We start from the raw sequence: 26,175 nt of genomic DNA on the forward strand, positions 1-26,175 counted from the left end.
TCCACCTCACTACGCATGCGCAGACCCTCCCCTGAGCGCTACCGCCTCTCCTGCTGGCGGAGGCTGCCGGGAGAACGCCCCGCTCGAGGCCACGGGCGCCAAGGCACGCCGGGAGCTGTGGTCCTGGAAGGCCGCACGGCATGCTGGGATTTGCAGTCCGCCGCCGGAGTGCGGGGCGGTGGCTCTAACCCGCGCCTGCGGTGAGCGGCCGTCATCTGCGCCGCTCCCTGCGCCGCTCCCTGCTGTGCGGGTCCGTGCCCGTGGAAATCCGCTGCGCCTTGCGCGGTTCGTAGTACTGCAGAAGCGTCGGTTTTCTCCTCCCCTACGCCTACCCGGCTTCCTCAGAACGGAACCGGCGGGAGAGTTTGATGGCGTCGCCTAGCAGCGGCCTCCGCCGCCATCACCGTTCCGGCGGAGCGGTGAGGTCGGGGGCGGCGAGCGGCGACGGAGCTGCTCTGAGGAGAGCGGTCCTCGCAGGGGGCGGCTGGGGGAGCCGCAACGCGGGCGGGGGCCTCTGGTGCCAGGCGGGAGCGTCCGGGCAGTGCCCTCGGATTGTTACGCCGCACACCGCTGCCTCCTTGCAACTGAGGCTTCAGCTGTGCCCCCTTACGAAGGTGGATGCGAAATAAGGCGATTTGCAATTTAACAGCGGTGAAATGGAGGCAGAGCTGTCTTACAACAGCATCCTGGAAGGATTGCGGTCATGTCCGTGTCAAGACCAGGGTGTATCAATCGGAACGAAAAGGGAGCCCTGCCCAAGATCCTATTTTAGTTGTGGTTTTGTAATTCACACATAGTGTTCTGTAGGGATAGTGCAGCAAAGCACATCTCCCACGTGCCTGTGCTATTTCCTGCTATTTAGTGGCACTCGAGTACATATATGACTCGGTTAGCCATTAGTCGCATCTTTATGGAAGAGGAACTGCTGTTGGTAGTGGTGCTTGATTTCACTGTGATGAAATCTGTATCACTACATGGATCACCTGCCAAGTAAAAGCATGTATTCTGCTGAGGGGAAGAGATCAGCTACATTTTATGAAGAAGAAATATAGCTTTTATTGTACTTTAAATACATATCTACAATAGAACATACTGTATACTTAGTTTGTGCCGCCTATGGCTTAGCGGAGGTGATGTCCCAGTAATAAAGACTATTTTATTTATATACATCTCTCTCTCCCCATAGATATCATTTCAGGCGTGAAACTTTCTTAAAGAAGTTATTCTATAAGTCAGGAAGAGAAAAAGAGAAATGAAGGAAGGTAGGAAAGTAGTAAAGTTGTGAATTTTCTCTCAGAATAGTTCTGATTAACAGTCATTTTACATCCATGTTTTATACATGGAATTTTTTTATAAAAAATTTAAAATGTTAAAAAAAAACACGAGGATCTTGAAATCAAGTAGCATCAGATTAACTGAAGTGGTGAGAATGCCAAAATCACTTATGTGCCTGCTTGTGATTTTCTTGTGTTTTCCATTGTCATTTACAAGGAAGCAGAAAAGCAAAAGAAGTAGATATTTCATCATTACCAGATCATGGACTGTATAGAGTGCTCATTCCCTTAAATATTTAACAAATGTTGAAGACCTGCCCAATGCTCTGAAGGACTTCACATATTTAAAGAAGATGACAAAATGGTGATTTTAGTCCTCTGTTAGGAATAAGGCTGGATTTCAAAGATTTAGAACTGTTCTTTCACATCGCTCAGGCAATGGGAATGTAATACCTGTTCAGCCTTTCCAGGCTGAAATTTCCAGGAAGGAAATTTTAGTTTTTGAGTCTTTAAATGATGACTGTTGAATGAGGGAAGTGATCTTGAAATATGCTTTATAATAAATCTTTGTTACGTATATTTACTGAACTTGTTTTTTTTTTCCCAGATAATATATATCCCCATTATATCATTAGTTTATCAGATAATACTGAATTAAATGTCCAGCTTATTATTATTTCTTTCTTAATTTTCTTAACCATTTATGTCATTTTAATAATGTAATGTGATATATATAAGATCTAATGACGTTTTTTAAAAATTTAGTAGAATCTAATTTTTTAAGTATTGACAATATAGGCCATAGATAGCTCCAGAAAACATTATGGATCATAGAATCATAGAGTGGCCTCAAGGATCATCAAGTTCCAACCCCCTTGCCACAGGCAAGGTTGCAAACCGCTAGATCAGGTACTTGATCAGATTCCCCAGGGCCCCATCCAACCTGACCTTTAACCCCTCCAGGGATGGAACATCCACAACCACTCTTGGCAGCTTGTTCTAGCACCTCACCACTCTCAGCAAAAAAACATAATAATCCAGAGTTTTCAATCATTTTTTTCTTTTTCAGGTACTGTATTGTCTTCTGGGTGTGTGAGAAGTCATTGTGACCCACAGCAACCAGCAAGTAAGCTTTAGAACAAAGATTTGCATTAATTTACATAAGGTTTTTGTCAGTTACTGGATGGCCTGCTGTCCTTTATGAATTCAGTTATTCTAGTCAACAGGAAAGGATGCTTAATACAAGAGTTTAGTATCCTACAGATGACTACAAAGAAGTGAATACATAGCATCAAGTGAAAGCGTTCATTGTTTAAATATAATAAATAAGAATTTTGTGATTTTATGGAGGTTTTATCTTACAAGGGTTATTTCAAGGGGCAGTAGAATTTAAGAAGAACCAAAGGAAATTTGGAAGGGAAAACTGAAGCTTCTCTTGTGTCCAGATAGTCAACGTTTGAATTTTAAATTCTTTGATTGCGTATGATCAAATGTGTGTAAGTATTTTGTGCAAAGAAATAGTTTTACTGTCATCTTGTTTACAATATGCTAAAATATGAACAGAAAATTAATTAGTACTAGAAAATCCATGCAGTTATTAAAATAATTTTTTGCTTCACTGCCCAGCCTCCTTTAAATTATTTGACTGATTGGCAGCAACGATGTCTGACAATTGTTACTTCTATCTTTTATTTCAGGAAATATAATATAAAATCAATATGGCACCCATTCTAGATTGGAAGAAGCTTATGAGAGTAGATCCAGATGCTCTGCCTCGTCAAGAAGAACTAGCAGACACATTATTTGAGACTCTGTCCAAGGTATTCAAGGGGAAAGTGGAACGTACAGTACAACTTTTGCTGTGTGTTCTTCCCTAACATATTTTTGCTCTTTCTCATGCATAAATTATTTATTTTGTGAATTTCAGTGATATTTGTATAAAAACACTATTATCTCTTCAGGTTGATGGGAAAGACTTGAAAAATGAAACTCCTGAACAATTGATGCATCTATTTAAAATTACTCAGTCACTCATGAAGGTTTGTATTTGTAATTCTCACTTTCTCCAATACATTTCTAGATACATTTGCTATTTTAAATTTATGAATGATTACTCTTTTTTTTTTCTTCTTCTTTTTTCTTGTGCATTGAACATACTGCTTACTCCTGAGATCATTTCATCAGAGGGAAGTGAAGTGAATAGGACAAGCATTGTTATGTGGTTAGGCAATCTTAGTTTTAAATGCAGAAAATGCAAACAAATATCTCAGAAATGAGTTACATGTAGTGAGTTATTAATGATGGTTTTAACTTCAAGCAAAGTTGCTGTAGTGGGTTGATGTTTTGGAGTAGCTTCAAAAGTGTCTAGATGAATGGAAGAAACTACCCTAAAACTGATCCTATAAATCTGTCACAGTGTCACATTCATAAACATACTGAAAACAAGAAATAAGACCTGCACAACTCAGCACGTTGTTTTTAGAGAAGCTTTTTTTCCCCATTTCTTATTTTCAGATGTGTGCTTTTGAATGTTTAGACAGCTTCATTGTAATAAATCGCTAAAGAAAATATTTCAGCAGTCTGAAGTTCTACATTGAAAAAAATAAAAAGGGGAAAAGGGAAAAAAATAGAAGAGGTTTCTTTTTTTTGGAAGAACAATACGATGTTATTTTGCAAATGTTTTCATAATCCTAAAATTGAGATCTGTGGGACACCCTCTTAGTTTGCATTAGTAGTAAATCCTCTTCCTTTGCTTACTGTGATTTTTTTTCCAGATGAAAGCTCAAGAAGTAGAGCTGGCACTGGAAGAAGTTGAAAAAGCTGGGGAAGAGCAAGCCAAATGTGGTAAGCAAATCTTATTATTCTCTTCATAAAGGATTTGTTAAATTTATTTGTTAGGTTTGTTTGTTTGTTGTTTCTTTAAATTTAGGAAATTATCTGTAGTCAATTGCTTCAGTAATGCCAGATATTTAAGGGCTTGAGTTCATCATTGTTGCTTTGTGTACACTCATGAGTAATTCACTGTATCTGTTCTATTTTAACAGAAAATCTATTTAAAACAAAGATTATGAAGTTGGAAAGTGAATTACAGGTAATTTTAAACATTTTAAAATGGTTTTAGTTTATAGAATGCTGGGGGGGGGGGCGGTTTATAATGTCTTTTGTTTTGTTTTTAAACACTACAATTTTAACCAGTTGAAGAGATGTAACAGCCTTAAATTTTAGTTAATGCTTTTTTTATTGGCTTTTGAGTATTCACCAGCCTTATTTTTACAAAGAACTGTATATACAATGAAATGTATTTTAGTAAGCCCCATTTATTTTATTTTTTGTTGTTGTTGTTGAAGGAAGCTAGTGAGGCCTTCCTGTTGCATTTCCTGAATAGTAGCTGTAGCATCTTTTTTTTTTTTGTTTTTCAATGCATTTCTATTTTGAGGAACAGTTTGTTATGTCACTTCTATATTCTCAAGATGGCACAAAGTTCAGCTGGTGGTCGTGATACCCGTTTTTTGCGTGATGAGATCCGCCGACTGGAGAAACAAGTAGAACAGAAGGAGAGACAATTAATAGACATAGAGAAGGAACTGGAAAAAGAGAAGAAAGTGAATGAACAGGTAAGAAAGGCTTCAGTTTGGTATCTCTAAAGCAGTTGAGAAACAATGTTTAAAAGTTTGACATTCTGAAAAGAGCTTCTGGAATAAAAACCAGTGATGGAACAGAGTCACTGCTTTGTTTCTGGATTTTGCTTTCATAGTCTGTGATGTTAGAATTATATATTTGTATGCATATATATATATGTAACTGTATACACAATAAAGGTTTTATTATCTTATTCTAGCTTGCTCTTCGAAATGAAGATGCAGAAAACGAGAACATCAAATTAAGGAGAGAGGTTAGTAAAGAATGACTGCTAATTTACTTAGGTTTTACATTTTTAGTTTTCTATATAATTTTTTTACATGATATGGTATTTAATTACATTCTAGAGCATTTTCTAGTTACTGATATGAAGAGGTTAAGAGATTTTAATCAGTTTTTACATATTTATCATAGATCTACTTGAGATCAGGATCTATGCTTGAATTTGCAGTCCTAAAATTAATTTTATTTGGGCTTTGGTTATTTGAGTTTTTAGTGTTTTCTAGTATTTTTCTTAAATGCTATTGACAAAAGTCTTAGATGGATAGCAGTGAGGATTCAGTGTATGCTTGCTGCTTTTGCTAAATAGTTTTTTTGTTTGTTTGTTTATTTGTTTTTTTAAAGTCAGTAGTTTACAGAAAAATAAGAGTTAACATTCACTACTACTAAATTTCTTCTTGAATCATTCTTTTAAGACAATTTTGTAGTTGTTTTTATACCTTTAAAATCTGTAATCTTTCAATAGGTAAAATTAATGTAAAATTAATGTTCTGGTACAAGCTTGAAAATCATTCCTTAGGCCTTTTTATCTATGTGTGTGTATGTATATATACACATGCATGGGTATATAGAGAATTCTACTTTGTTTTACATTGATTCCTACTTAGTCTGTATAAAGCAAAGGTGCTTTCTAATATTTTTCACGCTTTGTTCTCTTGCTCTTGTTCTCTTCTTTTTAATCAGAAGAAAAAACAAATAAAGAGAAAGGTGAGGCATTTAAATTTTCAAAAGCAGACTGTAGAAATTTAGATGGATTTGACTGTCTTAGCCCTTTGTGTTAGCTTGCTAGAAAAACAACTTTGTTTTCAGCCCTTCAAGATAGATTCATTTTTGGATTGCTTTCTCTGCAGAATGAACAATTGCGTCAGGACGTAGTTGACTATCAGAGGCAAATAGATTCCCATAAAGAAACAGTTCTATCACGAAGAGGAGATGATTCTGATTACAGATCTCAGTTGTCTAAAAAGAACTTTGAGCTTGTCCAGTATTTGGATGAAATTCAGGTAAAATGGATGCTGTTGAGTATTTATTAGACTGTTACTGACAATATGTTTTTCACAAAAGCTATGCCGAATAACAGGCCAAATCACATGGAGTAAGGGAATTTTTAATGCAGTTGGAATTTTTAATGCAGTTTAATACATCATACATTCTGTGATGTATATACATTTTCTATCTGTAAATGTTTGAAGAAATGAAGTTTAATAAAGTTACTGACACTGAGAGATGTTTAGTGCTTAGCCCATAGGATTTGTTGAATTTGAGGAACCAGAGGTGAAATACTCTATTGTGGGGTAATTTATACTTTGAAGTATTACATTTAAGGTAGCTTTCAGTTTCTGATTATTCAGGTATCTAAGACACACACTTCTTAAAAGCAGCGGATTCTTAAATTTTGCAGAATTTGACTGAAACTAATGAGAAGTTAGACATTCAGAACCAAGAAATGAGGAAGAATCTTGAGGAATCAGTGCAAGAAATGGAGAAGATGACTGATGAATATAATAAAATGAAACTAATTGTGCAACAATCTGATATTGTTATGGATCAGTTAAGAAAGGAGAATGAACAGTACAAATTTCAAGTAAGAACTAACGTTTATATTACTGAATTTGTTTTATATTGCACTGTCACATTTTAGCTTAATTTAAAAAACATTCAGTATATCCAGTTAAAAACATGTGCTCTGCTGAAATAACACTTTCTGGAAATAATATGATCTTTAAATTTGATGCAAATATTTAAACTTGATTGCAGATTGCAAAATACTTTCATACAGTTTTAGTCAAACCGTGTTCTTAGAGCCACTTTCTTCTTTAATGCTGCTCCACTGAGTTGTATGTGTTTGGTGTTGTGTATTTGTACATACGTGTTTTTTAAGTAAAGCTTTTTTTTTTTTTATGTCAAATTGATCCAAATTACATTTTTAGGTTCAGGAGCTTTCAGACCAGCTGAAAGCAAAGAATGAGGAAGATGATCCTCTCATGGCAGCTATAAATGCAAAAGTTGAAGAATGGAAGGTATTTTTAATACCCTTTTTTATTATTTTAAGGATTACTTCAAGCATTCTGATGGTATTTTATTTACCTTTTCAGAAAATCTTAGCTTCGAAAGACAATGAACTTATAGAATATCAACAAATGTTGTTTAACATGAAAGAGGAAATGAAAATGGCCCGACTTGATGTAAACAGAAACAGTATACTGGCCCTTCAGCAGGTATAGTGTATGTGATAAATTGCATGCTGTCTTGCTCCAATTATAGAAGGGAGTAATATATGTGTACCCAATGGCAAGATTATGACACAACAGGTCAAATGTTAGCCTGACCAGTTTATTACAAATCCTGGTTCCTTAGGGAAATGGGGAAGGGAAGATAGATGATTGAAAAGAGATAGGAAATAAAAGCAAGGAGTCTTTGTAGAAAGCAAGATAGAGAGTCACCATCAGGATTCCCGAGTTGCTCGTAGTTCAGACGTTGATTTTCAGTAGTGATGGGTTGTTAGGGATTGTGTTGTTCACTTGATGAAGACTGCTAACATTGAAGGTACAAACTTATTTGTAAGTCCATTGTGGTCGAGTCAGTTCTTCTTGGGGTGACGGATTCTGGCTTTGGGATCTCAGCAGGAACTCTTTTGTTCCAGGCCTTGCAAACTTAAATCAGCTGATAAGAGAGACCAGGGAGGCTCCCGTGTATCATGTTTTCACAGGATACAATGTTATCATTCCCTAATCTCCTGTACCAGGAGTTATTTGCTTACAAGCCAGGTCTTCCTCCAGTAAACTCTCCTGATCTTTCAAGTGTAAAATTGTCCACAAAGAGATGATGTTGATTGCCACACAGCAACACCCACCACTCACCTCCTAGATAAGTCAGTCTTATCAGAAAAAATGCCTCAGAAAGCTTTTTTCTTGAGCCAAGAAAAAAGAAAGGTTCAGATACGTGTGACCACTCAGTAGGTAAACTACTGACCAAATAGTTTAGTCTTTCATAGTTTGCAAGTACAAGAATATTGTGCTATTCATGTTTGAGAATTATGAGGCAGATTGATTTATTCCACCACAAAATTAGCTTAATCTGCACAAAGGAAATGTCTTTTTCTGTATGGATTGGGCTTTTGATAGTCAGTTCTATTACTTTTATATTTATCTTTTCTAACTATTCGCAGAAAGATTGTTTTAACATCTGAGCATCCAGAATTTATTGTTGATAAATTGTAGTTGAATTTATCTTCTAAATCTGTCAAGGAAGAAACCTTCCCTAGGGATTTTATCTTCTCTGTTCCTGTTGTTTTTCTCTGGTGCCTTGTTGTTGAAGTCTGTGGTTCAGCTTGTGAAAGCTAGCTGAATTTAAGTATTTCTTTTATTAATCTAAAATTAGATAATTCATTATGATTTTGAATTTCTCAATGTTCTTGACAAACTTTAAAGCATTCAAAATAATCTCACTTCCCATTAGGAATTCTGGAATGTATGTTATGGGCCTTTGTAGATTGAATAGTTTGATGAGGTATAATTATGCAGTCTTACAGGACTGGGAACTGATAGCTTCTCAGTAGAAAATTAAAAAAAGCATCATCCTCTCAACCTGTAAAATTCATCCTCAGATAATCAGAAGGTGAAAGCAGCTGAAGAAATCTTTGATACGCAGTCAAACAGTCTGTTTCTAACTGATCAGATGGCTGTAGAATTTGATTTTTGGACAACAGTCACTATGCTATTTTGAATAGCTTGTGGGAATAAACATATTTTAAAGAAAGTATTTAAAAACTAAAGTTAATACATTGTGTTGTAACTCAAAATGGAGTAAGCTTGTTGTAGTTCAGTGTATATGCACATTTTAAAGGGTTATGTTTAGTTTCTTAACATGTGATATATTTTTCCTCTAAGAAACCTTGAAATTTTGTTTTTCATAAATTTGGTGTTAAGTAAGGTAAGCAACTCTTGAAATTTTTATATTATATAATTATTTTCTGTGATTTTTTTTCCAAGTCTCTATGTTGTTTTTTTTTTTTTTTTTTCCTTTTCCTTTTTGCTTTAATGACACCAGAAATAAAACTGAGCTTTCTGCGATATTTCTGAAGTTCGTGTAAAAGCATAGAAATAATGGTAATGGACAGTTTTACAATCCATGTCTACCAATGTATATACATATGCATGTTAAGCAAGATTTGGTTTGAAGTATTAAAAGTTGTCAATGATTGGTTGAAAGTTAGCCTGCAAATTAGGTGTTACGTATGATGGATTGTTAGTCTTCCCAATCTTGAATATATAACTCTCAGTTCCTACCACCTGTTAATGAGGAGGTAGTAAGAAATCTGTTTGGTCTAAAACTTTTTATCATGCACTGGCTTCTTAACTCTTAGAGAACTGTTCTGTGTAAAATTGATAAAATAGTGCCTCTGTGTGTTTGTGTTATTCAAATGCTTTACTTTTACTCTTTCTTTTGTTCTCCTTGCTTTGCCTTTAAATACGCTGCTTCTAGCTAATATCTGAACTCTATGCTGTAAGTATAGTATATGTGCTTGTTGTGTAATGTTTTTTTTGTCATAGTTGCTTTTCATTTATCATGTACTTTTGAAGAAATGTGGTGTTCTGTACAAGTAGTTTCTGTGTCAGTGAAGAGGAATTTATTTAATAGAGCTTTTCTTTTTCTGTTTTCTTTTTTTGTTGTTGTTTTTTTTGTTTTTTTTTTTTTAGTGTGTGCAAGAGTGAGATGGCCAGTAAAGAACTTCTTCAATTTTTTTTTGTGTGTTTTTTTTTGTAGGGTGTGCAAGAGCGAGATGCTCAGATAAGACTGCTTACAGAGCAAGTCGAACAGTATACCAAAGAAATGGAACAAAATGCATTTCTTATTGAAGAATTAAAAAATGATCTCCAAAAAGATAAAGGTAAGCTGAGTGTGTTATTTTAAGATATATTAAAAGGAAATTAAGAAGGAATAAATGTTATAGAATCATAGAATCATTTCAGTTTGAAGGGACCTTTAGAAGTCATCTTTACAATTCCCATGCAGTGAACAAAGACAGCTATAGATAGATCACTTCCTCTGGGAGAAAGTTTTAAAAGTCTCTGCACTCATTCTACTTTCCTTATGGTCTCTAACACCGAAGATTTTAACATGTTAAAAGTCTGGCTTTGCTAATCAAAGCACCACAGAAGAAACATACCAACAAATTAAATTAAAATTATACAATCATGGAATTTCTTGAGTCAGAAGGGTCCTTTAATGGTATCTGGTCCGATTCACCTGCAGTGAGCAGGGACAGCTACAGCTAGATCAGATTGCTCAGAACCTCATCCATCCTGCCCTTGAATGTCTTCAGGAATGGGGCATTCACCATCTCTTTGGGCAATTCATCCCAGTGCCTTACCACCCTTATTGGGAAAAATCCTTTTCCTTATATCCACTCTGAATCTCCCCTTACTCAGTTTGAAACCATTTCCCCTTGTCTATCACAACAGACTCTTGTCTGTTTTCTTCTTTCTTACAGTCTCCCTGTAGATAATGAAAGGCAGCTATCAGGTGTCTTTGGAGCCTTCTCTTCTCCAGGCTGAGCAGCCCCAGCTCTCTCAGACTGTCTTCATAGGGGAGGTGTATTCTTTAGAAATATTAAAAAAAAAAAATTGAAATATTTAAGTAAAATTTATCTCTTCGTTTTTTTGTTCATTTCCATTTATCATATATGCAAGTGTGGTTTAAATTTCTTCACAGAACTTCAGTGGGCTTTGGAGGTAACATCAAAAAATAAATAATATTTTTATTTTATTTATTTATTGATAAAAGTAAACCTATTAGTCTTTATAGGCTAGAGTGCAATATACAAGAACTCACCTCTGTAAAGACCTGCAAATGATTAATTATATACAATTCAAAATAAATTCTGATGTCTCATATATGCATACTTCTTATAAGGGCTGTTTTAAGGAACAATTGGAAAAAAAATGCTCTAATATGTAGCTTTACTTGCTTAAAAGAACAGGTAATGAAGATCTCCTTTATAACATTATCTGAAGTATTTCTTAGGTAGAATTTCTAACTGAATTGTCACAAGGTAATTGTTTTTCTTTCCAGGTCTCTCAACTCTTGCTCAGCAGAATCGCCTAGGAGAAATGCAAGAAAAATTAAAACTGCTAGAAGAGAGAACTAAGGAGGCTGAGAAATCAGCAGAACTAGCAGAAGCAGATGCTAGAGAAAAGGACAAAGAACTTGTTGAGGCTCTGAAACGAATGAAAGACTACGAACTGGTAAACAGTTGGTTCAAGTGGACAGAATATTTCATCACAGTTTTAGCAAATCATTTTCTCTTTGCATTTTATTGATTGTGTTTGAAATTAGAAATTAAATGAATGTCTTCCAATGCTATTTTTTTCCTTTTATAATAACCTTACTGCTCATTAATTGTATGCAGTTTGTTAACTGTGCATAAAAACGTTTTCAAATTGACAATATTAACATATGAACAGAGGCTGACTGTGAGTGAAACCTATTGAACTTTAATTTTAATTAATAAAATTAAAATTTTATTAGAAATTTTATTAGGTCATAGAATGATGACATCATTTGATCTTTGTCCTCTGATACCATCACTCCATCATAGAAGATAGCCAGATTGTTCAGGCATGATCTGCCCTTGGTGAAGCTGTGCTGGCTGTTTTTGATCACAGTCAAGATGGAATCTCCAAAGAATCCTATGATAAGTGGATTCAGTTTCGAAATGTGCAGAGGCTGCTCTGTAATTATAGGACAGATTTGTAGGATTTGCTTTTATTTGACAGCATACTGTAGTAATCACAGTGTAGAAGAGTGATAATAACTGAAAAACATTTTCTTGTTAAGTAGTTAATATTTGATGTAAGTAATATGTATATGTACATAAAAATCAGGTTCCTCAAAAATTACTTTGACAATTAGCACTTTTGGTCAAATTTATATGCCTGAGGAATTAATTTCAAAGATATTTGAAAATTTCAAAATTGAAAGTCTTGCTATCCTTTAATGCAGTGATGAAGAATCACAGATACAGTGGCATGTTTTCCTGAAAATGTTTGCATGAAAGAAATAGGCATTGCAGTTAGAAATTTGCCATATGCTATGGTCAGCATTTACTTTAGTGGACACTGAATCAGGCCATCAAGAGGATGAACTCACGTGATCCCTATAGTCTTCTGGAAGGATTTCTTCACTTGGCTATTGTCTTTATTTTGCTTATCACAGGTCTCTTATGATTGTTGGCATAAGTTCTGAATCACAGCAGTTCTTTCTTGTTTTATTTTCAAATAGGGCCATTAACTTTGTAACAATGAAACAGATTTGTAATTTTTCTCTGAGCTCTGTTGGAGACTTTGTTTATAATTCCCATTTGGATTTTTACAGGGAGTGTATGGTTTGGAAGAGGCTATTGCTGAAATAAAGGATTTAAAAAAGCAAATCAAAATACGAGATCACGAGATTGAAATGTTAATTAAGGAAATCAATAAACTTGAACTTAAAATAAATGATTTTCTTGATGAAAATGAAGAGCTTAGAGAGCGCTTAGGTACGTTGTATTTATTACATTTTCAATTACTGATTGTGTAAGAATGTCATGGACTTTCTTTACTATACCAGGTAATTACTTGGAAATACTTACATGATTTTGCTAATAGTTGCAAGTAGCTTTAGTTAGGAAAAAATGAATGAATGTATCCTTCTAAATTTATGTTACAGACTCCTTTGGCTGAAGAAAGGAGGAGACTTTTGCATTGCCTTTTAAGTTTTGATTCTTTCTTGACTGTAGATGATTTATTGGCTTCATAATTTAGTATTTAGAAATCAAAACATATTGAAATTGTAATTCTAGATTGAAAAACAGGAAAAAATTGGGCAGGCTTATTTTTTTATGGGGGTATCAAAACATAAGTACAGAGAATTTTGGGTGGTATTTTATGGCAGCTTTTTGAGCAATTGAAGCAAAATTGTGATTTCTTCTGTTATTTTTACACAGAGCATAATGTGTGGAAATACGTATATATTTACCCATCAATTTACTATTTTTTTATTCTCCCTGACTGATTATATTATTATTTAAATGGGCCATCTACTAATGACCATTAACATTAATGTTCCTTCTTAATGAATGATTACACATTATATGTGTGTACTGTGTTTCAGGTCTTGAGCCAAAGGCAATGATTGATTTAAATGAATTCAGAAACAGCAAAACACTGAAACAGCAGCAGTATAGATCTGAAAACCAGATTCTTTTGAAAGAGGTAAGTGATAAATCATATTTTTATGTAACTACTGCATTATAATACTGTGAACAGAACAAAGTACTGATTTTTAATAATATACAGATCGAAAGACTAGAAGAGGAAAGAATTGAACTGAAAAAGCAGGTTCGTAAATTGGCTCAGGAGAAAGGAAGTAGAGTTGCCACGACAGGTAGGACATTTTTTGTTACAAACTGTCTTGTGGGAACATTGTCTATAGAAATAATGCAGCTCTGTTCAATTTATAGTGTTGATTAAATTACAAGGTAAAATACTTTTCTCTGAATCTGTAAGATGACGGGAGTGGTTTTATGTTTCTGCGGTCTTACAGCCCAATAGATTTTCGACTTGTTGACTAGTAATGCATCACTGTCACTGGTTTGCACTTCTTATGTATAGATTATCTCACCATGATTTCCAGTACATCTTCATAATGAATACATTTCAGAAATCTTAAAAATTTCTACTCTTTGCTGTCTAAGCAAATATAATCCGTTTGAATGGAAAGGCTTGCAGCTCCTTACTCTGCAGACAGAAAAATAGAACTCTCATCTACTAACTGGAATATATTTACTTGTTTGAAGACCAAAAAAAAAAAAAAAAAAAAATCATATTCATTTCTCATACATTTACTTGCAATTAGCACTGGAGGCTGGTGATGTGCAGATAACAGACAACTTCATTGATGAGAAGCAAATGAGTAAGAGAGAATTTGATTTCTTGAACACCCATAATATTGCTGAAGTAAAGGCAAAGGTAGGTTTATAAAGCAAGCTCATAAGCATTTACTATGTATCTGTTTCGTATAACAATAGTGTTAGTTTGTAAACATCTGTTTAAATATTTTCTAAAATCTTTTACTAACTACTTTTAAAAAATCCCAAATTACTATTTTTTAAAAACTTTTCTTTGAATACTACTTAACATTTTTTATTTTCTGTGAGTATAGGCTAGCAACACGTATAACATGGGAATGAGAAACACGCTTGCAGATAGAATAGCATCAGTTAGCCTTTTGAACTACGTGAAAGATATAGCTGAAAAGAGTGAGGCTGTGGAAAATCTACCTTGAAGAACTTCTGGCATGCTTGGGAATTTAAATCACTTGGGAAAAAAAACTAAAAATACTTCTTTGCTTCATTTAAAATTCAAAATATGTGACAAAGTTGCAAGTTATTAATGACAGTTGTAATTCAGAAACTCTTAGCATAAGAGAACTTTTTCTATCACCAGAACTACAGTTTACATTGATATCAGGGATATTAGGTAATATAGAGATGAGAGAAATATCAACAGACTCAATATCAGACTATACAGGTTTATTTTCTGCATATCATAGAATGTGGCAGGCCTCAGAAGTAAATAATCAAAATTACAGAAACAAGGGTGTGTAACTTCTAATTCAGACCAAACTAGCAAGGAAGATTTTTGTTTAAGGCCACTTCTTGGACTGTTCTTTTAGAATGACCAGCTATCCAGAAATTTATTGGTTAAGAATGTGCTAAGTGGTTATGCAGAATTACAGCTTGAATAATACAGAAGCCAAGCAGAGGAGGTAGTAGTAGATTGTAGGTTTTTTAAAATTAAAAAACAGAGAAAGGATATTTATATAAATTTTATTTATAGTTTAAGTAGCTTTTCTTGATGGTTTTATTATAGCCAGACTATTTCTTTAATAGCTGTCCATGATGTAACATTTCATTTTGGTTCATATACTATATAATTTCACTGTTGAATGTAGTGGATTAGAATATTTTCAAATGTTTCATACTCACTTAGCATTTTGTAACTGGAGAGTCTTAATTAGAATTTTACTGCTAATATTCCTAATTTGCAGTTTTTAATTCTTTTTTTGTTTTTTTAGAATGAGTATCTTGAAAATGAGTTGAGAGACAGAGAGAGAGATTTGGAAAAGAATAGGACTGTAATAGTCAAATTTCAATCTAAATGTAAGTTGGAACAATATATTTTTAAAAGTACAGTGTTATCAGATACCTGCAGTTACTTGTTTGTTTATTCACCTTTGCAGTTTCTTTTAAATGCAGTTTAGTTTGGCATCTTTCACAATGATTGAATTTGCAACGTATGTAGAATTTTTTTATGCAATTATTTTGATACCATTTTACAGAAATTAGGTTTCTGAATTGATCCAGATGTTAGCACAGTGTTTGCAAACATAAATAGCATTTGTCAAATTAGAATTTCTTTGGATTGTCCTTATTGCAATTTTAAAACAAAAAATTGTGTTTATATTTATATATATTATATTTATATATGCATTGTCTGTTAATAATGCGCATGTATATTTCTGATTTTAAATTAAACCAGTGGTAATGCAAGAAACATAGTTTATTCATATTAAATGCATTGAACAAGATTCTCTTCTTCTTAAGAACTGGACCTAGGAAAATCTTTAAGACTGTGAGAGATCTTATTTAAAATGAGTGTGCATTTTTCTTGCTTAATTATGCATTCCTTCTCCAAGAAATCTTTGGGAAATTAAATCCAGTTTCTACTTGTGTACACGTGTGCTGAGGTGTGTTGCGTGCAGACTCTGAAATAGAAACAATGCTAATTTATCTGTACAAGGATCTTAATGTTTCCTAGAGAGTTTGAATTCTAAAAATTCTTTTTGGCTTTTCAAAATAGACTTGGTGACACTACTCAAACTGTTTCACATTTTGCAGTTCACTTCTCAATTTTGTGGACAGCCAGGCATGTTTTCAAGATGCAGAGAATCTCCTCAAGATTTTTTTGTGTTTATCCGTGTATCTATCTGTATATCTGTATATCTGTGTATTTATTTAATATTTCTAAACTTCTTCCATACTAGAAACTCTGGAATTGCACTTGAGAGACAAATAGTGGTAGGAAAACTGTGTGATTTGAGAGTCCTTATTATACCCAAAGAATTTAAATGTTCTGTTTTACCAGTCTGTACCAAGAATTCAAGCAATAATTCTATTCATCATTGTTACTCACAAATATTTCCAAGATAACTATGTTTCTGAATCTGTGAGAATTGATCAGACAGGCTACCAAAAACTTTAGAAAGTTTCAGGAAACATGGAATACTGAAAAGTTCAGTAAAGTCAGATGTCTTCTCATGAAGGATTTTCTCTACTGTTTTATTGGTATTTCTCCAGCAAAAATCTTCTGAGCTAGTCTTCTGTATATGTAATATGAATGTTATATATAAAATCAAGAGATATTATGAAATGTTCTAGTAAATAAAGCATGTTATAGTGCTTTTAGACACATTAACAATATTTATTGCAGTAAAAGAATTATCAGAAGAGAATAAACAACTTGAACAAGGAATGAAAGAAATATTGCAAGCTGTGAAGGAAATGCAAAAGGATCCTAGTGTAAAGGGAGGAGAAACGGCCTTAATAATCCCTAGTTTGGATCGTTTAGTTAATGTAAGCTCACTCTCTTACTATTTCTCTTTATATGATTTTAGGCTGTATGTTTGTCTTCGATTATTGTATAAATAAATAGCGGCTGGTGTATACTTCCTTACAAGTAAAAGTGGGATTGCATAATGTGACTTCTCTGTAAAAATAAATAAATAAAAAAAGAACAAAAAGAGATAGCAATAAATAAGTAAATAAATAAATAAATAAAGTTGATCAGATAGCATGAAACTGACTTGGATGAGTTTACTGTCCTAGACATAAAGCTTAAGATAAAAGTTAATTTGCATGTATTACATCTATGCAGGGTCTACAGGAAATGTCGAAACATTATTTAATCATCGTACTGAAAAATTAGTATTTTTATAGGAAAATATGATCATTTGTATCATAGTATGTGGTACATATATCATCAGCAAAAAGATGAGCGGATTTTAAAAAGTTAACATGTCTGTTTTTCTATTTTCTCTACTTCTCTGTGTTGTGAATTAAATGTTTGCTATGCTAGGCTATTGAGTTAAAGAATACAGAGGGGATCTTTGATGCTAGTGTGCACTTGAAAGCTCAAGTTGATCAGCTTACAGGAAGAAATGAAGAATTAAGACAGGAACTGAAACAGACTCAGAAGGAGTCAACAAATTACTCTAATCAGCTGGCAAAAGCAAATGAAAAGGTATACAGTTTATGTTGAATGATTTATTTTGTACTCGATAAATGACTGTTGTGATCATTTAGAACAAAAGCACACAATGTGTAAGTTGCTGAAATTAGGTAATGTAAGCAATGTAATTAAATAAATATTGATTGAATTTATGAATTCAAAACATTTTAAATTCAAATGTTACTGTTCATAATGTTGTTTTGGCCTTGGAATAACTCTATGATCTTGAAACACAAAGAGTGGCTGGCTTTCTCTTGGAAAGAACTGTATCAAAAAATGCTTACAGATTGCTTTCTTCAAAAAGCCAAAACTGATTAAGTATTCTAAAAATGGTGAATAATGCTCTAAAATGATTCTTCTATGTCATTTTTTTGTACACTATATTCTTCTGAATTCCAGGTCAGGAAGGAGTAAAGGAATTATATCTTAGAAGAAGACAAATTTAAGTTTGCCGTTGAGGATAGCTTTTGTAATGCAAAAAGATTTCCCTGCAACTAATGTTCTAGAATAATGTTTTGTGTACTGTTAGACTAGAGAACTGGAGAGCCTTTAAGAAATGAAAGAGCGAAGACTTGTTTAGGAAGAAAGATTTGTTTACATCAGAAAACCACTGCAATAATTCTATCCTAAGCTTTATCCTTTAAAAAGTTAAAATCTGCCCTGATTTTTGTAGTCATTGACCCATTTAGCTCAAGATGCTGTGCATTTAATAATATATGGAATCACATTATTTTTAAGTTTGCTTTCTATGAATGCTTTAGAATGTAAGTGGAACTGAATTACATAGTTAATAACAACTGACTTAAAAATATTGGGAAGCCAACATGTTCTCCATTTGTTGGATATTTTTAATGGAATAAAAAATGTTACTTTATTGTTTTTTCTTTTCTTAAGATTGCACAGCTGAATAATGAAATTTGCATATTACGTCAATCAGAATGTGCCAGTGTTATCTTCAAAACAGTGAATCTTCCAGAAGGGATGGTTCCTTCAAGTGCTAATATGATTAATTCTTTGAATGAATACTTAATACATCTAATACAGGTAATGTATTTACCCCTTGATATTGAGTCGTATAGCTCATTCCTCCACAATCTACTACTATGTCATGCATAGACATAAGAAAAGTCTCCAAAATTGTTTTGAAGTTTGACATCTGGAAGCTCTTTGGACAGTTCTGGTTTTGGGGTTTTTTTTAAGCTGTAGAAGTTTTGCTGTGCTGTAAACACAAAAGATTGTAATTATGTATTTGGCAACAGTTTGGATTTCTTGTGTTTAAAATCTGAATTTTGATCTAAAAATCTACTTCACAATTCAGCAGTTTTATTGTATGAGAAATTGTCTCACTGCTTTCTGGATTTCACAGCTGTATCTGAACGTGGAATCCCTGTAACTCTTCAAAGAACAGAGTAAAAATAACTTGTTTTTTTACTGTTCTTACGAGAATATTTCTTAACGGTGTAAGATAAAATAAACATTTATTTAGGAGTGTGAGAAGAGCGTGGCTTTCCATGTATATTTTCAATTGGTATTCTTTGTGAGCGAAATACTAACAACATCAACAGAACAGTTTTGTACCTGGTAATACATATGACAGTATTTATTGGACTTCCTTTTTCACCTGTTGCTTCTACAGAAAGGCATTTCATATATGCAATTCACAGAATTCATGTTGGAAGTATCTATCGTAAAAAGTGAAAGGAAAAACTGTAATTATGACTAATTATGTTTTTATGTTTAAAGTTTGTAATAATGCCTTCAATTTTTCTTTTATTTGGAAAATAATCTTTAGGAACTGGAAAATAAAGAACAGTTACTTAAACAATTAGAAGATGCAGTAGAGGACTACAAACGAAAATTTGCAGTAATTCGTCATCAACAAGGCTTGCTTTATAAAGAATATCAAAGGTATTGTTCTTCTCTGAATTATTCAGTTCAAATATGTACATGTTTAATAATTTTGAGTCAAAATTTACAGCTACACTGGAGTGGTTCTTTGATTACTGTCAGAAATGCTGCTGATCTTGTAGCTGGACGTCCTGTATATTCTTTAGTCCTGAAAAAACTGAGAGAACTCTTACATAAAACTTCTTCTACCGTATCTTTTTCTGCATAATCTAAAATGATAATTGCATTGTACTTTTTGCATCTGATTTCTGATATTTATTAGAATCTTGTGTTACTGGCTTTCACATTGCATATAGTCCTAGCAGTTTCTCCGAGGGAGAAAAAAATACATAAAATGGTTATCCAAAGAGAGTCAGACATTTCTCTTTCAGGATTTCAGATCTTCAGTCCTTTATGCTTGTTTCAATCAATTCTTTCATATGTTTAGTTGAATCTAATTTCTATAAAATTCTTCTTAAAGTCAAAGGACCCTAATTTGCTAAAAGCTTAAGGGTCAATCTGCTGATTTGGGTTGCTAACAGATTTCTAGTTGTATGTGTTGTATTGGAATAGCAGTGACTGGTTGATTTTTGGAAAAATAGTGTTTCATCTTGTAGGAGCTTCTGTTTGTTCACTGAGTTAGTTAAGATTTCCCAGATAATGTTACCATTCAGGCATTAAGGCGTATTATATATTGTCTCATATTACTTGATCAACTTGATTACATACCTCAGTCACAGGGAGGGACCTACAGGGAAAGACCTGGGTGTCTGTTGGACAGCAGGTTGGCCATGAGCCAGAAGTGTGTCCTGGGGGTGCATTAAAAAGCACCCTCTGCTGAGTCCTCATCTGGAGTATTGTGTCCGGTTCTGGGCTCCCTGGTACAAAAAAGACAGGGGTTTCTTTGAAAGAGTCCAGCCATGAAGACGATAAAGGGCCGGGAGCTCCTCTGTTATGAGAAAAGATTGAGGAACCTGGCTCTGTTCAGCCTTGAAAAAAGAAGATCGAGAGGAGATCTGATCAATGTCTATAAATACTAAGGTGAGGGAGACAAAGCAGCAAAGCCGGACTCCAGCAATGTGTGGCGACAGGACAAGGGGAAATGGCCAGAAATTGAAGCATAGGAATTTCCACACTAAAGTGCTAAGAACTTCTTCACAATAAGTGTGGTGGGCCACAGTAAAGATGGTGCCCAGAGAGGTTGTGGAGACCCTTCTCTGGAGATATTCAAGAATTGCCTGGACGCCTAGCTGTGCAACTTGACCTAGGGAGACATCTGTGGCAGAGGGGTTGGACTAGATGACATGATCTCTGGAGGTCCCTTTCAGCCCCTACAGTTCTATGATTCTGTGATAATTCAAGGTTCCTTCTCTAAATGTGTTACGGGATGAAGTAAGGGGAGGAGATTCTTTAATAGAGGAGAGTAATTTGGGCCACCGCAAGTCTTAATGATTTTATGTTTTTATTTTTTTAACTGACATAGAAAAGCTGGAGTGGGAAATGATGATGTCTGTGCACCTGAAACAAAATGAATGCTATGGAAGGAAAGACTTGCAAGACTGTTGAAAATTTGAGTTAATGTTACAGCCATTGCTTGCCTTTTTTTTTTTATATATATAATTTGGACCTCTGATGCTGATCTTGGATATAAGGAGTCCAAGTTTAATTTTGCCTATTTCCTAAGGGAAATTGTTAATCTTGCTGCAGCTCAAACAGAGGAGATAAGTTTTCAGTTATCCACCTGTAATTTATAACACCTTTAAAAAATTACATTATTGCTTTAAAAAGATAATATTCTTGGTTTGCAGTATTTCAGTATTGCTGGCTTAGATACAGTTTTGAAAATCACCAAGTGCTTCATGATTCTGAATGAATGTATTTAATTACTGTTTTAGAGAAAAGGAAAACTGGCAGAAAGAATCGGAAGAAATGAAAGAGGAAAAGAAAAAGCTGGAGGAGCAAAAAGAACAAGATGCTACAAAAATAAAGGAATACTCTGTAAGTACTTTTGTTGCTTCCTCTTTAAAAACATATTAATAAGTAGAAGCTAATAAAGAGTGATTATAAAACAGTACTATAATTTATTAGAAGAGCAAAATGTTGCACAGGGAAAATCTGCTCAATTCAAATCTAATCAGAAGGGAAATTATTTATTTATTATTGAAATGTAATTATCTGTCAGGGAACTGTACAATCAATATCAAGAATACAAAAAGTAAACTATACTATTACTGTTAAGACACCTACAGCAATTTACTGTAGGCCTAAAAAGCAGAAAGTATGCTAGTTGTTAAGGAACTAGATTTTTGAATTGCTTTAGGCCTCCAGGAGCCACAAGAAGGACTACTCTTCTTCGTTAGGGTCAGTCTTCTTGGCTGATGTGTACAACAGTAAAGCTGATGCTCAAGTGTCTTCTGTGACCCGAGTCACTATTGTTTCTTTCCACAACCCCTCCAGGATTTATGTATGCATACAAACATGTGCACATGTGAATGTACCTATGAGAGCGCAGAGATCATGTGGTTACTTTACAAATCTTAGTTCTTAAATATGGGTCTCAAAGCAGGTCATTATTAGTGTTTGTTAGGTACCATGCTAATTTTATTTAGTCTAGAGGATGATTCAAAAACATTTTGTTATGATTAGAAACATATAAGGTTAGTAAAAGAATAAAAACTGATGAGTATGTAAAGAATTATTTTTATTCTAAGTTTGGAAACTATTCTTCAGAAATTAATGACTTTGAAGATTTAGATTTTTTCTTTCCTTATATGTTTATGCATGCATTTAGTCTGCATGTATATTTTATTACAAAACTAAACTATTTCAGATTAATGGAATTATGAAAATTAGCCTAGAAAATGTATTTTGACAAAGGAAACTCATCAACATCAATGGATTTGAATTCTACCATATTTCTGTACAGGATTCTTGTTAAAAAAAATGTATTTTTACAGAATTTACTCAGTGCACTTGAGCTGGATCCTGATGAAACAAAAAAATGGCTTGCAGAAAATACTAGAAAAATAACTGTTTTACGCGTTAATGAAAGGTCATTAACAAGGCAATATACCACTCTACTTGAGATAGAACGACATCTTAGAAAAGAAAATGAGAAATTGAAGAGTGAAATTACACATATGGAGACTGCAGTTGAAATGAAGATTGGACATTTGCAACGATTTAAGGTATATTTTTCTGTTACAATTTGGCAGTAAATATACTTTTTTAAAAAACTTGAGCAGTACTAGTTTGTTGAGTGCTTTATATAAGTGCTTGCTCAATGCTGTTTTGTCAAAGCATTCTTTGTATTTATAATATGAGATCTGTTTTCTTCTTCTGAAATTGCTTCAATAAGTTCTTTATATTGAAAGTCTCATATGAAATCATATCACACTTCTTGGCCCTTCAGGTTGATAGCACCTGCATTAACTCATCTTTATAAAGGATGTTTTTGCAAGTGTGTTATGATGTAGAGGTAACTAATGATAGAATCATCTGGACAGTTCAGTACCAGCAAAATTTTGTCAGTGTTTGTTGGAAACAGTGCATAAAGGTGTATATTAATGTAGTAAGTTAAAACAGTATCATATTCTAACATTACAATAACTATTATTCTCTTTTTCTTTGAAGTAGTTTTTATCTAGTAAATCTCATTAACCCGTTATATTAATTATTTTCATAGGAAATGGCTAGCTTTAAGATTGCAGCTCTACAAAAAGTGTTGGATGGTAGTGTCCCACTGTCTGAACTAGAACTGGCTAATAAGCAGTATAATGCATTAACTGCTAAATACAGAGATATGTTACAAAAAGATAATTTGCTCGTCCAGCGGACAACAAACATGGAACACATGGAGGTAAAGTCCGTGTTATCTGTGAGCCTTAAGGTTCAAAACGACACCTCACTGTACTTTCATTCTGCATTTTTTTTTCTGCTGGGTTAATAGAAAGACAGAACTTGTTTTCCGTGGCATTGGAAGTCCTAACACTAAAACTACAAGTTCAAACATTTCTATGATGACTATGCGATGTTGGAGCAAGTCTAATTGTTGCTATCAAATTTTAATTTGTTTACTGGTAATTTGTCAGTGTATTAAGAAATATGAGAAGTCCCAGCTTTCAATCCACGCTTAAAAGCTTCTTCTTTAATTTGTTGCTGGTATTGTTTTTGATCAATCAAACCTGTACTTAGGTGTAAAATGAAATATCCTCCAGAAGTAGTTCTCCTCTTCCTGCTGGAAATGATATGCTTAGTATGACAAACTTGGACAATCTAGAATTAGACGAAGAAATCTAGGAACCAAAGTGACTGTGATGCTAAATATTCATGGTAGTAGTAGTTTGATAGTAAAATTCAACAGAAAAAGCTTATGAGGCAACTTAAGCTATTCTTGTTCCAAAACATAAATTTGTTGTACTTATGTAAAATGTGTTAAGACTTTGTAGATAATAAACATCTAGTCTGCTAAAGTTTAATAGTTTGCTGTTATGTTGCAAATTTTCTGTCATGTAGCATGAAAATGAATCCTTAAAAGCACAGATAAATTTCTTGAATAAAGAACTGGAAATCACAAAAGAGAAACTTCATACCCTAGAACAGGCTTGGGAACAAGTGACTAAGCTGGGTAAGTATGGAGCAACATGAAAAACAAATGGTTCTGTGTAAAAGTTGTATTTTACAATGTTTTAAAATTCATGTGTCTCTTTTAAGAAAAAAGTCAAAATTATTTTGTGTCTTGCATTAGTAGTCTTAATTTTTTCAAGTAATTTCTGTGTGATTTTTTTTTCCTTTTGTTTGTTTTCTTTTTACTTACCTATTCTACCAAAACCAAGATTGTTTTCTTCTTCTGGAAACTATTTTGCATTGACTTTTAGGTTGCTGGGTCAAGGGTTTAAAAGCCAGAATTTGCAAAGCTATATCTACTGAATTTAGTTTTTTATTTTTCTCTAACTCAGTTGTCAGTCAAAGTACTTCATTGGTGGTCATAAAATGATCTCTTTTTCTTGGATTCATGTTCTGAAACAAAATGTTTTTTCTTCTTATTTATATTTTACATATGTTATTATTCAAGAAGAACTCATTCAGTTATTTTTCTTTCAAAGATTTTTGATTAAATTTCTTGAAGATTTACCAGCTGAAGAAAAACAAAGTAAACACTGAAAGCAGTTGTTAATTCTCTAACCACAGTTGCAGATACACATTTAAAATGGATAATAATATTTTATCCTGATCGGATATTTTAAAAATGTAATAAGGCAATACTTTTTAAATAGGTGAGCCTCCAGTTTAAAAAACAATATAGAATCACAGAATGGCTTGGGTTGGAAGGGACCTCAAGGATCATCAGATTCCAACCTACCTAACACAGGCAGTGTTGCCAGCTGCTACAGTAGTACTAGACCAGTACTAGCAGTACCCAGTATCAGGACCCCATCCAACCTGATCTTAAACACCTCCAGGGATGGGACATCCAAAACCTCTCTAGGCAACCTGTTCCAGCACCTCACCACTCTCTCAGTAAAACATTTTTCCGCCATCTAATCTAGTGTATGTTTAGATAAAGTTTATATAACAAGGATGAAGGGAGACTCCTTCAAGGTGTAAGTAATTTTCATAGTTGAATCAGCCTGTGTATTCTATAATGTAAATATTTTTTAATATAGGGGATGACAATGCCATGGACAAGGCAACGAAAGCAATAACCAACAGTGAGATTTCATCAATTTCTAAGAAAATTGCCATGTTGGAAATGAAGGAACTAAATGAAAGACAGAGAGCAGAACATTCTCAACATATGTATGAACATTTAAGAAATACTTTAAAGCAAGTAGAAGAACGCAATTTCGAATTGGAAACAAAGTTTGCTGAGGTAACATAATTTGACATGTATTAGAAGCATATACTTGAGTTTTTTGAAAAGGATTACTCAGTTATGTATCATTTTGATTGACCAGTTTATGATGCAAAATACAGGTGCCTTTTATGAGCTGCAAATTTGCATGACTGAAATTTTTTTATTAAAAAAATAAATACTGACAGTTTATTTCAAATAACATTTGTTCTCTATCAAACACATGATGAGCAACTTGACATAGTTTTCTAGTTTATCAGGAGAGTCACAGGAAGAAGCCTATTCTTCACCTGTTTCTTATGTCTAATTCATACAGTCTTCTCTGCTAATTTTCCCCTTATTATTGATGATTTCAACTGTTAGAGCTTTGTAAGTGAATGTCATGATTCTTTTGCAGACTTTGTTTTAATGTGACATACCAAGAATTTTCTGTAATACGGGCATAGAAGTAAAGTGCTGTTGAAGCTGATGATCCTTACAATTACTTGTTACATGAGTTTTAATCTTGCTGGATTTCTTTGTCCGCAGTATTTCTTTTTGAAGCTTGTTTTATAAATTCAGTATTTAATAGTAGAAGACTTTATTCAGTTCTTTAAATTCTAATTTTTCTGATATTCTTAGAGCCTCTTGTGATGGAATAATTTCTTCTATTTCATTAATAGCTCAGGCATTTTCTCAGGTAATTAATGAAAACTGCGCAATCACTTTGAGAATAGGAAATCTTCACATTCTAAACTCATAAATCTCTTTCAATGTGACCTTATTTTCTTACCCTTTTCACAGTTCCCATAAGAACCTCTATTTGAGTAGTTTGATATTTTTTCAGAGTACTGCCTCAAATATATGAAATCCAGATAATAAGATATACCAAACAGTTTTGTTTGTTTAGGAAATTAATTATTTTCTTAAA

General features: G+C 33.7%; 1 protein-coding gene across 1 annotated transcript in view; it reads left to right on the forward strand.

The window, feature by feature from the left end:
• Positions 1 to 2,992: 2,992 nt before the first annotated feature.
• The window catches only part of CEP290 (centrosomal protein 290), a gene marked incomplete at both ends in the record, with an annotated part of 48,897 nt that continues 25,714 nt past the window's right edge, over positions 2,993 to 26,175 (forward strand). Inside the window, 26 exons of the mRNA XM_079549308.1 lie at positions 2,993 to 3,094; positions 3,236 to 3,313; positions 4,049 to 4,118; positions 4,319 to 4,365; positions 4,745 to 4,888; positions 5,113 to 5,166; positions 6,044 to 6,196; positions 6,595 to 6,777; positions 7,124 to 7,213; positions 7,289 to 7,411; positions 9,960 to 10,083; positions 11,268 to 11,440; positions 12,570 to 12,732; positions 13,347 to 13,447; positions 13,532 to 13,619; positions 14,091 to 14,203; positions 15,312 to 15,396; positions 16,727 to 16,869; positions 17,372 to 17,536; positions 18,419 to 18,568; positions 19,317 to 19,432; positions 21,307 to 21,409; positions 22,369 to 22,599; positions 23,097 to 23,270; positions 23,927 to 24,038; positions 25,078 to 25,283. Of these exons, the coding sequence (XP_079405434.1) occupies positions 2,993 to 3,094; positions 3,236 to 3,313; positions 4,049 to 4,118; positions 4,319 to 4,365; positions 4,745 to 4,888; positions 5,113 to 5,166; positions 6,044 to 6,196; positions 6,595 to 6,777; positions 7,124 to 7,213; positions 7,289 to 7,411; positions 9,960 to 10,083; positions 11,268 to 11,440; positions 12,570 to 12,732; positions 13,347 to 13,447; positions 13,532 to 13,619; positions 14,091 to 14,203; positions 15,312 to 15,396; positions 16,727 to 16,869; positions 17,372 to 17,536; positions 18,419 to 18,568; positions 19,317 to 19,432; positions 21,307 to 21,409; positions 22,369 to 22,599; positions 23,097 to 23,270; positions 23,927 to 24,038; positions 25,078 to 25,283 (3,291 nt within the window). The remainder of the gene's footprint in view (positions 3,095 to 3,235; positions 3,314 to 4,048; positions 4,119 to 4,318; positions 4,366 to 4,744; positions 4,889 to 5,112; positions 5,167 to 6,043; positions 6,197 to 6,594; positions 6,778 to 7,123; positions 7,214 to 7,288; positions 7,412 to 9,959; positions 10,084 to 11,267; positions 11,441 to 12,569; positions 12,733 to 13,346; positions 13,448 to 13,531; positions 13,620 to 14,090; positions 14,204 to 15,311; positions 15,397 to 16,726; positions 16,870 to 17,371; positions 17,537 to 18,418; positions 18,569 to 19,316; positions 19,433 to 21,306; positions 21,410 to 22,368; positions 22,600 to 23,096; positions 23,271 to 23,926; positions 24,039 to 25,077; positions 25,284 to 26,175) is intronic.

Source organism: Tetrao urogallus (genome assembly GCF_951394365.1).
Source record: "Tetrao urogallus genome assembly, chromosome: 1".
In the NCBI taxonomy this organism is placed as follows: Eukaryota; Metazoa; Chordata; class Aves; order Galliformes; family Phasianidae; genus Tetrao; species Tetrao urogallus.